Source organism: Gouania willdenowi, chromosome 17, assembly GCF_900634775.1.
Source record: "Gouania willdenowi chromosome 17, fGouWil2.1, whole genome shotgun sequence".
Lineage (NCBI taxonomy): Eukaryota > Metazoa > Chordata > Actinopteri > Blenniiformes > Gobiesocidae > Gouania > Gouania willdenowi.
The window spans coordinates 7,914,379-7,928,242 of NC_041060.1; the positions used below are offsets into that span (position 1 = coordinate 7,914,379).

The 13,864-nt window shown below is 36.7% G+C and overlaps 1 protein-coding gene across 15 annotated transcripts in view; it reads left to right on the top strand.

The window, feature by feature from the left end:
• dlg1b (discs large MAGUK scaffold protein 1b) overlaps positions 1–13,864 on the top strand; it is a 126,496-nt gene that overhangs the window by 2,783 nt on the left and 109,849 nt on the right. For all 15 annotated transcript variants that reach the window (XM_028473660.1, XM_028473661.1, XM_028473662.1 and 12 more), the window contains exon 2: positions 2,543–2,674. In XM_028473660.1, the coding sequence (XP_028329461.1) occupies positions 2,543–2,674 (132 nt within the window). The remainder of the gene's footprint in view (positions 1–2,542; positions 2,675–13,864) is intronic.

A 13,864-nucleotide genomic window follows, 5' to 3' on the forward strand; every position in this document is an offset into this window, starting at 1 on the left:
CAATGGGTTTGTTTGACAAGTCAAAAATGGAAAGAAAATGTTGAAATTGGTGATTGAAATGCTGCCTTTTAAATACTGTTTAAAGTTGAATAAAAGTATTTGTTTATTCAGCTGTTGAAGAACAGGATCGGTTGTATGGTAGAGGTCAGTTTATCAGTCCTGTCAGGTTTTCATCATATTTTATGAATTTTCTTTGGATAAACATTTAGAGCAAACCATAAGCATTAATTTAGGCATTTAAGCCTTTTACATGGTTATCTTTAATGTTTTAGTCATTTTAGAAGTTGATTTTATAATGTGTCCGATAAACATGCTTTGCTTAAAACAGAATCCTTAAATGTCTAGGAAGTTTTGTACTTTTAACTTGGAAATATAATTATTGTTTGAAAGTTTCAAGGTTGGGAATCACTGATAAAGGAAGCTACAGAAGGGAAGATTTACCCTGTGAAAAGAAGCATTCCCCCATGTGGCTCATTGCATGTAATTCTAGTTGAAGCTGTGTTGACTTTTAAAGAAGATTTACTCACTCACACAGATTAGATTAGATTAGATTGTGATGCATTTATTAGGTTCGCTGTTCAGTTTTGCTTAAAAAACCATTTGACACCAAGAAAGAAGCTTTAAATAAATCAGGACATTAAACCAGGGTCACTCTGGGGTTATTACTGAAATCAAATGATAAGTGAGTTGTCTTTTATTTCAAATAAAGGAATCTGATAAACCTTCTAATTTCCCAGAGATCCTTACACCTTTTATTGTAATCTTGACCATAGGCTTGACTAGTTTCTCACATTGCATGCCTTTTCTACTAGAACCAGGAGTAATCATTTTATAAGTGTTTTGTTCCTTTCAGTATCTGTCGTGTCTCGGATTCATCATAAGATGAGACTTTATGTCAAACTAGGGCTGTGCGATTTTGCCTTTTTTTTTTAAAGAAAAAGTCGAGTTTCGATTCAATTTTTCTTTTTTTTAATGCACTTAAAAATGACTAGACATCAGATATGTTGTCAAAAGTGCACATTTATTGCTGTGATTGTCCTCAAGAGTTAAAATGCATAGAACAAAATCTCAAAATAAAAAGTAAATGAGGCTCTGTCATTCAACTATTTCAAGCTTTAACCCAGGTTTAAGTAAAAACGCAACAGCAACTTCACAGTAGCTTAAATTTTCTGATTAAGAAATCCGATATCTCCATATTTTATAACATATAATGTTACAATTAAAAATAATAAACTCTTACCTTAGCATCTCAGCATAGTGTGAATAAAACATTAAACATGCCTGTGGCACACATATAGCCTACTCAAAGGGTAAACACTTGTAAACAAAGAGGGGGCTGGCTCACATCGAGCTACGGTAACCCACAAGAACGGAACGCAAAAAAGTCCAAAAAAACTGTGGTGGGAAAAAAAAATAAAAGAATAAAAATATATATATTTTAAACTAAAATTTCCAAAATAAAAAATAGTTTTTATCTACAAATTGGATTCATCGATTAAATCGATTTTTTTTTTTTTTTGCCCAGCCCTACGATATCGGTCCGATACGATATCAGCACGAATTACACATACTTTTATTACTTATTTTGTAGTGTGGAATGTTAGAAAAGGCTTGATCAAGTGATGTTACTCAAACAGAGAACAATAGTCAGCAACAGTAGGTATGAGAAAAACTGACCCATTTATTATTAACCAATTGGTTACATACATTTTAACCTTCAACATAATATTTACAGTATTCTACAATTAAATAAATATAATAGAATATGTAGCAGAGATTTTAGATGCAGTCTGATAAAATCCGATATTCGTTTTCTGGCTGATATCGGACCGATATCCGATATCAATATCGGATCGGGACTCCGCTAGTGCCGACACGCCCCCATTAGTTGATTGACATAAGTACCTAATTAATTAGAATTTATTAATTAATCCAGCAGACACTCAAGCTAGAAAATGTTGACAGGCTGGTGTTTCTTGCTCAAAACCTGTAGGCTTAAGCCTGCTGTTACACTCAGTGTATTTATTCATAGTTAATTTTGGCAATTTTTTGGTTAAATTTCAGTATTTGTTAAAGCTTTTAATTTGCTCTCTAAACTGTTCACATATTGTTTGTTAAGAAGGAGTTAAAAAAAAAAATCAACATTTTACCTAAAATGATAAATAAGTGATTAAAATATTGATCCAAATAATCGTGATAATCATTTTGGCCATAATCGTGCAGGCCAAGCCTCAAGGTACAACTTGTAAATGTGTTCCTATATACAAATATAAGTCTAAAAGCAAATGTAAGTCTCACACAGTTACAATGATTTAGCTTCTCATTGTTAGACATTTCCACCAACCTGTGGTATCTACATGTACTGTATCTACTACTGGTGATGCTGATTGTTTCAGCTCTGATGGATGATACGTCTGCAGCTGATTTCTAGGCTGAGGTGAAGCTGCTCTCTGCTGCCATCACGCCTCAGATCAGTTCACATTCATCTCCTAGTTTCTGTTCTCTGTCATATCCATAACTCACCTCTCCTGCTTTGCTCCAGACGCACAGCGAGCTCTGCTGCTGCTGGAGGAGTACCGGGCCAAGCTGAACCACGCAGAGGACCGGCAACTCCGTCACTCCATCCAGAGGGTCATCGACATCTTCCAGAGCAACCTTTTCCAGGCTCTCATAGGTACCGCTGCTTCTCTGATTTATTAAAAGTGGTGTTTAAGGTGGTTGTCTCATATTCTGTGTGGATATTTAAAAACAAATGATTGATAAAAAGGAATTGTTCCATTTATCTTTAAATGGCCTGATGCAACAGAAACCCATCATCAGTTATAGAAAATACCCTAGGGGTGTGCATTGCCATGAATCTGACAATACAATTCATGATTTGCATGTCACGATATGACAAATCCAGATAATAAACAAAACAATATACATTGCGATATCATTAATTACACATTTCAAACTGTCAAATTACATTTTACAAAAACATAAAACTTTTGCTTCTACAACAGATTCTGATTCTGTTAACTTCTAAAATTATTTGGGGAAAAAAACTAACCACATACATCTATAAGTGTGTAGTTTAGCAAGGTCTGATGTGGTTCACTGGCACCTAGTGATCGGGCGTTTAGTTGCTATGTATATGTTAGCGACTTTATAAAAAACATGATTTAAAAAAATACATTTGGAATTTTTTTGGATCGATGCAATAATCGTGCGGCGTCCCGCCCTAAACCGCTCCACTTCCTCCCACTGCCTCTACCAATCTGCCAGAAGCCACGCCTCTACTTTTCTGCACGTGCATCGCGCAACATAACAAGGTTGCATCAGGTCACATTGATATAGGTCTATGGGTCAGGTGAGAGCCTAAGTCATATTTACCTGTTGCCGTTGTGACGCGTGACATTGTTTTCGTGCACAGTTCCGCGTTCACTCTGATTGACAGTTTCCGCTACAGGAAGTCTAAGCCTATTGGCTGGGCGATCATGGCACTCATTTTCATTTGTATAGGGGTAAATAGGACGACGGCGGGACTTATATACATTAATGTATATGAATGGCAACCGGCAGTAGACCATAGTAAAAGACTAGTAAGGTGTTTTTTTGTATTTCAAAAGAATCATACATAAACATAGATTTCTCAGAAACTCCGGATATCAGCTTTAATAGATCACTTGTTCCAAAACAAGTTAAATTGAAGATTTGAAATGTAAGTTGTTTTTTTTGTGTGGTTTTTTTTTTTTAGGTTTTTTAATAATTTGTTTTGATTTTTGGCTGTGTCTGATGCTGCAGTACTGTGTGCACTTGGGTTACTGAAGACATGTTTGAGTCTCAAGCAAAATGAAGTTGCAGTCAATGAATCTACAACAAGGAAGTCACTCCTGAGAACTGTTTGCACTGCCCACTTTTTGGACTTTAGCAGCAATTCTACAACCGTAACGTGTATCATTGACATGTGATGTGTATACAGTCCTCTGGGTGATTGATAACTTGGCCATCTGCAAGTGTAATTGAAAACAGAATAGATCATTTCTAATAGAGAGTTTTGGAGTAAAGTGTTTCACTCAAATGGTAATCTTAGGCTTTTGCTTTTCACTGCTGGTGACATAGTTTATTTATTTTTGCTGTTTTCTGTGACATGAAAAGTAAAACATTTATATAAAAGATGAGGCAGCAGCTGATATTCTGCAGCGGTATTGGACATGTGATAATACTAAATAGCTGAGTGTATATGGATTATATTTTGCAGGTGACTGCACATGATGCAGTTGTGCCTAATAAATAATGCAAAGTAAAAGGGCTTAAAATAATTGAATAAAAAGTCAGAGTGTTCAAAAGTTTTTGCAAATTTTAAATTCAATTCATTTCAACTTTATTTGTATAGCGCAAATTACAACAAAGTCATCTCATAGCGCTATCAAAATATAAAATTCATAAGAAGTAAAAAAAACCCGACAAGAGCCACATGAACAAGCATTTAGCGACAGTGGGAAAAACAACTCCCTTTTAACAGGAAGAAATCTCCAGCAGAACCAGGTTCAGAGGTGGCAGCCATCTGCGTCGACTGGTTGGGGTTAGTGGACAGAAGAACCAACAGAACAGGATAGAGAGAGAGAACATCAGAGTGTCCCAGACTAGTTGAGCCGTGAACCACAGATCAGGAACTGCCATCAGCAGCTTCACGACACCTGAAACAGAGCAGAGAGAGAAGGAAGAGGAGAAGGCACTGACTGCAGAAAAACATGATGCAGTATTATCAAGTCAGCCTGCTCATTCCCATTCCTGTTTATTAGTAAGCTAACAGCTACTCCAAGGTCTGTAAATACAACCTTTCACAGACGAGCCCATGTGCGCTCTAGCGGTTAGGTTATGTTATGATTCAGTCCTGTTTATGCGGACTGTAAATCATAACCAGCTACATCAGAATTCAAATGTCTTCCCGTTTATTAAACCAGTAAATGTGACCGTTTGCAGATGAGCCCTTGTCTGATCTAGCGCTTAGGTTATGATTCAGTCCTGGTGGATACTGTATTTTTCCTAATACTTGTTGAATATAGTGATTTGTTTAATATTGCAGCTCATACACTGGCTGTCGATCCTCTGTAAAGTGATAATGTTTTAACACTAACATTCCCCTCTGACCTCTTCGTCTTCACTGTGTAATAAGGGACATCACGGCTGCAGCTGTAGTTTGTGTTACCTATACGAGTGGCATCACAGCGGGTTGTGATGTCATAAAGTTCATCTAAACAACAGTCCTGGATTGAGGAACTGCTGATGTTAATGGGGGTTAAGGTTGGACACCCAGAAGTAGGAGTGCACCGATTGCAATCTTCTGGCCGATCACCTTTTTTTTTTTTTTAAAGCCTAACCTGCTGATACCGATTTTGGCCGATCCCAATTTTTTTTTGTTTATAACTGACAAAAATACATTTTGAATGTTCCAATCTTATTTTATTTATTTATGGAAGGTTTTTATTCCTGTCCAAAGCTGTAAACTCCGTCATTTTCTTTGTTGTAGCTTTGCTCTTTTCACAGATGAGCACTCTCAGCTGACCCCTGGCTCTTTGCTCTGCTGCCTTTAGCTTTAGCATTAGCATGATTGCTAGCTTCAAATGCTGCACACTCAGCGGTGTGGTGGTTTCTTAAATGGTGAATGAGGTAGCGTTTTGTTTGCAGCTCCACCAGGACTTATTTCCATATTACAAGAATTACAAATTGCGATCCTTTGCTCTCTCCTTTTTTGTCTAATACTGCCGAACGCCGATTTCCCAAAATAAGGGAAATCTTTACCCATAAGTGTTTTTGGCTTCAAATCCCTCATTGAGGTGTATGGATTCTATTGTGTAACTTTTTAAAATCATGGTCTTTGGGAAAAAATGGAAATATCAAGTGCGTATTGCTTAATAAAGCAAAAAAATCCTAGACTTCTAGTTTCTTTTTTTTTTTTTTTTTTTTTTTTGCATGTTCGATTCATGATTTTCAGCACGTTTCCTTTTCCTTTCCACTCCGTTATAATCAACCATAGCCATGAAACCCGAGAACAACTTTTTGATGTCAGTTTTTAAAAAGGCAATGAAGAACAATAGGTATTGCATCAGGAACCATTGAGTTGTGCCTCAGTTTGTGGTGGCTGTGACCCACTTTTGTGTTGTCCATTCCACTTTGTTACCACAAAAAGATAAGGGAGTGGAAAGACTTTAATCATTCAGCCCCATGTGAAACAAAAATTAGGAAGAATTCAGCACTGCTGCTATGTTGCTCATACAGCACAGCTAACATGGAAAAAATAATTGAGCTACTGCAACCTCTCCCATAACGTTTTAGATCTCCAATTTCTACAAGCTCTGAGCTTTACAATGCCGCTGTCAAGCATTCTGATTGGTCAAAGCATTGCTGAATAAGACCCATGTGTAACGGCATCAAAGAGTTGGGTGAAAAATAGCATTACGCATGGCACAGTTGTGGAAAAGTAAGACTGAACTTTTTACATTTTTTTTTACATTTTATTTTTTACACTAAACTTGCTGCAGTTGATCTCCATACATTAGTTCAATTATTAATGCCTTTGTCACCTTCTCTATTGAGAATTGTCTTCATATTTGATGTAATTATCTTTGTTTTTTAGGTGAACTACAGATTTCTGTATTTAAAACATACAGTATGTTGTCACTCAGTATCATTTGTTTGCAAAATTTTACATAAGGGCCATACTTCAGTTTGAAAAAAAGATTAGCCATGTAAGGTCATGTAGAAGCTTTGAAAAACATAATTCATCATGGGTATGTGATTTTGGGAGAAAAGGGGCAGGGGGTTAACAGGTTCCATGATTTAAGCATCTTAAATGTGCCCCTAATAAAACATTTGCCTATAGAACCTTTAACAACTTTTTTGTGTAATTAAATCTAATTTTTATTGTTTTTATTCCAATTCAAACCAAAATAAATTCAATAAAGATTTGATGTAAATATGAATAAATCAATAAACCAACTATTCTTCCCTTATTGGGTGACTGAGGTAGATTAAGTTTTAAATGGACTCTCCAGGCAGAACACTATAAGAAGCAACCGAGTGCTGTTTCATAACATCATCCAATCACACCAGCTCGACACGGAAAACAGAGTAATGAATAAAAATGTGGTAACTCGGAGCCTTACGGGAGCGACAGCTCCTAATGATCCAGTAACGAGCGGCGCTCTGTGGATACTCGATGCAGACATATTTATTTCACTTGGAATCAGTGTGTGTAGTTTGTGGGCGGTCAGGGTAATTTGTAAATCAAATTGCCAGTGGGGAAAACAGTGGAGCTCACAGCCCATACTAAATGAATACTATTGATTAGGATATTACTCTATGCAGAAATGTTTATTATTTTTCCCCCTCTGTCTTATTGACACGGGTGAATAAATTAAATGGCAGTTACTTTTTTCAGCTGACATTGGCCACATTTACATGAGATCTAAGATTTAATTCAGAATAAAAATTAAATCCTTTTTAAACTGACCGTGTGAATGGTAATTCTAAATGAAAATGGCCATTCTGAATTAAACTTAAATCCAAAGTAGGTGGCAGTTTTTAAAAAATAAATACATTTTGAATTGAATAAATCCTTGATCTTGAAAACGTTTAGTTCCGCTTTAAATTAATTCTGAGTTGATGAACGGAAGCATAGTCCAAAACTTGTGGACATTCACGGACACACAGACTTATTACACATAGACACACGGACATATTACACACACACACAGGCATATTCCTCACGCACACAGACATATGACACACGCACACAGACATATGACACACGCACACGGACATATGGCACACGCACACGGGCATATGACACACACAGACATATACACATACACACGGATGTATTCCACGTGCACATGGATGTATTCCACGTGCACATGGATGTAATACATACACATGAACATATTGCACACATGCGCACATATTACACACACACACACACACGGACATATTAAACATGGACACATTACACGGACACATACATACACACACACACACACACGCACACACACCTACATTTTACACACACACACGGACATACTGTATTACACTCACATGGACATATTACACATGTACACGGCCATATTACGCGCAGATGGACATTTTACACGCGCACGCGGGCATATTACACGCGCACGCGGGCATATTCCACGCGCACACGGGCATATTCCACGCGCACACGGGCATATTGCACGCGCACATTTTACACACACACGGACATATTACACTCGTACACAGACATATTACACACACACACACACACACACACACACACACACACACACACACACACACACACACACAGATATATTAAACATGAACATGTTAAACACAAACATACATATTACACACACACACATTGGCAAACAAAACAGGCTTCAGCGGGGGACATGAAGCCCTGCTCCAGGACACAGAGCTTCACTAATGACGCGCGGCTCATCGTAAAGTTCTCCTTTCACTCAAAATCCTGTGGATTCGAGGCAGAGCTATTACAATTTCCATGTAAACAAGAAGCAGAACACTTTTAATTCTGAATAATTTAATTTGGAGTAATTAATTCAGAATAATTTTTTTCTGAACAATTAATTCCAAAATAAAAAAAATCATGTAATCGTGGCCAGTGTAGAATTTTTTTTCCCCCTTCTTATCGACACGGGTGAATAAATTCAATGCCAGAGCTATTAGCATTTTGGTCTTTCTTCAGCTGACATTACCCAGCATGTTGCCCTGGAGGGTTTCCGGCAGGCTCGATGTTTGTGTGGCACCTTTGTGTTGTCGCCACACTGCAGTTAACGGGACTCTCAAGTATACTGAGATGCAGCTGCAGGGTTAACGGACGCTGAGCAGCAGGAATGTGGCCCGTTCTGTTTGACTTTCCCAGCACTTTCTTGCTAGATGTTAGCACCCCCCAACCCCCAGCCCTCCATTCTGACTCTTACTCAGCAGCCTGCCACTAAAAAGAAACCATTTCAATGTTGCTATATTGTAAAACAACATTTAAGACCACATTTGTGAACAATCTATAAGCATTCATGAACTTTTAATGACTATTGATATTTTCTGTGGATGTTAAATCTCCATCTATCTTGACCGCTGGAGCTCATTACGTTGATTGCGAGTGACTGATCAATAAAATAATGGTGGTGCCTGTTACGTGTCGGTAGATTCCCATCTCTTTAGACATCACTCAGAAAATCAGACGTCAAACTTGTAATGCCTCTTCAACAAAATGGTTTTCTTTTAGGACCTGCGCATCACGTTTTCAACTAGGTCTGAGCAATATACCGAGATTTAGGATATATCAAGTTTTCTTTTTTGGCGATATAGAAAATGACAATATTGTCTATTGATATATGTATTTTTTATAGCTTATTTTGTATTAAAATACGGTACTCGTTTTTTGCTTATTTTACCATTTTTCTGCAACTACACCAAACATGCCATAATTTAATCTATTTTCATCACTTTTTCTTGCCATATTTCTGCTCTTCTAATTGCATTTTTGATACATTACTTCCATTTCTGCCACTTCCTCATGAAATTCTAATGCCCTTTTCTGCACATTTTGCCCACTTTCAAGACATTTTCAGCACTTAATTATAGTGTGTTCCGATCCGATATCGAAATCAGATATTTGTCCGATATCAGCCAGAAAACGAATCAGATTTTATTGGACTGCATCTAAAATCTCTGATATATATTATATTATATTGTATTTATTCAATTGTATAATACTGTAGATATTATGTTGAAGGTTAAAACCACTTGGTTAATAATGAATGGGTCCGTTTTTCTCATACTTACTGTTGCTGACTATTGTTGTTTGTTTGAGTAACATCACTTGATCAAGCCCTTTCTAACATTCCACACTACAAAATAAGTCATAAACGTATGTATAATTTGTGCTGATATCGTATTGCATCGGCCGATACCCAAGGCTACAATATCGGTATTGTATCAGAAGTGAAAAAGTTGTATCAGGACATCACTACTGAATTATAAACGCTTTCCACCACTTTTCCCTCCTATTGTTATCCCATGTTGACCGATTATTGTCACTTTTAATCTAATTTCTCAATATTTCATGCTTATTTTTTTGCCAATTTAACCACATTCATGATTTGTCGTGCCCATTTTTGCCAGTTTAAACTAATTCCTTCCTACTCTTTTCTGCCACTTTTAGGCCAATATTGACACTGTCTGTTTTTGGCTTCTCTAATTTGCAACTTTTAACCAATTTCCGTGGTTGTTAAAATCCCATTTCACCACCACTTCCACCATTTTTTGTCCCTTTCAACCAATTTTAGCTCTGATTAATAAAAGGATTTACATCCTTTAAGATGAAATGTCCCATTATAAATGACCCTGTCTCCACATGACTGTTCTTCAATGTTCATGTCTGTGTTCAACCACCTTCAGGTACAGTGGGGTCCCCGGTCTCCAGAACCTTTATTTTGGAGGTTTCGGGCTGAAAAGTTTGAGAACCACCACCTTGCAGAAGGAAAAGCCAAAAGTGGCACATATTGTGCAGCTGTTTATTAATAAATGTGCCTGTGTGCCATTTTTCATCAGCACATTTAACTCTAGTTGTCTTTCGTATCAGACTTCATTTTAATTAAATATGTCGAAATTCATATTGGTGAAAGACATGTCAACTTTACACATTTTTAATAAGACTAAAATCATATTTTTACCAATCTTAAAGTATATATCATTATTTTTATTTTTTTTATTGGTGTAATGAAAATGTCTCTTAATGTACCTTTTTATGGAATATTTCTGTATATTTTAACTGTCTTTTAAATTTTCTGTTCTCTCATGTATTAGAACCTGAATTTTTTTTGTTATGGACCCCAGGAAGATTAACAACCACCACAGTAGAAGTTAACGGGGATCCATTCTGAGAAAAATATATTGAGATATGAGTTTTGGTCCATTCTGCCCATTCACAAAAGTTTTAAAGGTAGGGTAGAGTAGTGATTTTTGAATGTAGCCTCCCCGACGGCTCCGCCTTTACCCCCCCACCCCATTTTCTTCGTTTCTTTTTCAGGGCACATAAGATCTTATTTTCTGTCAGGAAATAAAGACAATTTCAACCAAAAACTTGTAAAAAAGTGTATCTAGAGAAAATTACCTACCCTAGCTTTAAGTTTCAACACACAAAAGTAGTAGTGCATTTTGTCTGCGTGCAACATTTGTGGTCCGTCTGCTGCAAATACAAAAGTCTGCACCTACAAATACAGTTAAAGGGATAGAGTGCAGTTACGAGTTTGAAGATTCGAAATGTTTTGCCTCAGCATTATTGGATTGTGTCTGGATTAGCAGCCTGGTTCGATTATCTGTCTGCCATGATGTCTTAAGCTCGACCAACCTGAATTTAAAACTTGTTACTGATGCAATTGTGTCCATGCAAATGATACACGGGCAGTCAATAGTAATTGCTACATCAATCCCAAACATAATTGCTAGATTTGCTGTGTGCACGGGGCTGCTAACTCAAAGAAAACTGGTGCCAATGATTACATATTTAAAGCGATAAGCCATGGAAAGTTTTTGTAACCCTTTTTGGGGGCCTGTTGTGTATTAAAAGGTATATGGCGATTTATTTAGTTTTCTTGTCTCTTTCTTTACAATTTGAATGTTCCCAGTTGTACGGTAGGTTAATGTCTTTTCATCAGACGTATTCCTTCAGTCTCTCCTCTTCCTGCAAACATCCTATTCACTTATGCTGTCAGCATCCTCATCACTAATGGATGACTAAAGATCAGTGTGAGCTCAGTGGCCTCTTTCCTGCTCCTTTTATCCTTCTGCTTGTTTCCTTTTGCTGCCCGAGGAATAGTTGCATCACACTGATTGTTGTGTTTATCTTCACACCAAAAATTGTTTTGAGAACATCTGGTGTCATTTGGTTCGTAAGACTGTATTCATCCATTTTCAGGACAGTAGGACAAACCTGGCTGCCGCATTTTTGTGTTTGAATTAGGACTGTGCGATATTTTAAAGTTTATGATTTATTGTCAAAAACATTCTCACCGGTAAGAATATGAAGCTGTCGTGCTGCGATACATCATGGACCACTACTTGGTTGAAACCAGATAATCATCCAACAAAGTGAACCAATCCAAGTTCCTGCGTCATGTCCACCCAAAGTTTCATGAACACGGGGACAGAGATGAACATGTAGCAACGATTATGAACTGGAAACTCAACTAAAGCTAACTATGCTAAGCTAACACACCGACACACTGGGCTAATAGCTAATGCTAACCACTCCATATAAGGAATAGATCAAATAAAAAGAACACGTCTTACTGTCATAAAGCCAAACAGAGCCATTGATTAGTTTATGGTCAGATTTAACACTTGTATGGATGGATAAAAGCTAAACATGTCACACGTTGTGTGAAATAAATAAATGTTAGCATAATATTAATGTCACTATGCATTCGTCCAAGCTTGTGCTTTGTGCTCAAAGGGCAAACAAATGTAAACAAAGGGGGGGCTGGCGCATATTGCTCTACGGCAACCCACAAGGAAGGAATGCGAAAAAGTCAGGGGAAAAAAAATAAAAAATATATATACCGTATTTTTCGGACTATAAGGCGCACCGGATTATAAGGCGCACTATCAATGCATGGGTCTGACTGGGTCTATTTTCATACATAAGGCGCACCGGACTATAAGGTGCACCGGTTTGTTGTTGTTATTATTATTACGACGCATTAAGCGAAACAAAAGTCAGATAAGTCAAACTTTACTCAACTCATCAACAATAACTCTCAACATTGTTCAGGTTTAACACATAAAATACAGAACAATACACTCACTTTTTCAGTTCAGTATGTTGAAGCACAGTACTGGTACATATCACTCTACGAGGCGTCTGACTACGGTAGCCCTAAAGTGCCAAAAATTCATTAAGCAGTGCAGCTCCATAGTTTACCAAAGTTGTACTAAAACATTTTGACATATTAATTTCATACATAAGGCGCACCTGATTATAAGGCGCACTGTCGATTTTTGAGAAAATTAAAGGATTTTAGGTGCGCCTTTTAGTCCGAAAAAATACGGTATATATATATATACCTGTGTGTATATATATATATATATATATATATTTAACTCAGATTTGCAAAATAAAAACTGTTTATCTATTCTATAAATCGATTTTTTTGCCCAGCCCTTTGCTGACTCCAGCTCTGCTGGCAGTGTGTTCCACTTCTTTGCAGCATAACAACTAAATGCAGCATCACTATGTTTACTGTGAGCTCTGGGATCCACTATCTGACCTGTGTCCATAGATGTGAGAGACCTGCTCTTCTGGGGTTTTACAATAGGAGTAATTGTGTGTATTTTTGTTTCTGTTTTGCATAAGCTAGTGTAATTTATTGTGATTTCGTCCTTTTCAGTTCTCATATTTTTCATTTTGTGTCTGTTTGTTGTCGTCTTGTGTATTTTTCTGTTTACTTTTGAGTATTTTTGTAGTCATTTTGTTTTTTTGATATAATTTTTAGTATCTTAGTTGTCTTTGGTGTATTTATGTTGTCATTTTCTTTATTTTTGTTGTAGTTTTGTGTGTGCTTTTCAAGTCATCTTATATTTGGTTGTCTTTTGTGTGTTTTGAAGTCATTTGTTGTGTTTGTGTTCTTGTTTTGTATATTTTTTTTGTAGTTTTAAAGTATTTTTGTATCATCTTGTGTTTTGCAGGCATTGTGATTGATTCAAGTTCTTTTGTCTAATTTTTGCTTAATTTTTTGCATTTACTTTGGTTTCTGAACATTTCCTATTTCTATACTATAAGAACATCAGCTTTTTTCCTTAAAAAAAAAAAAAAAAGTAA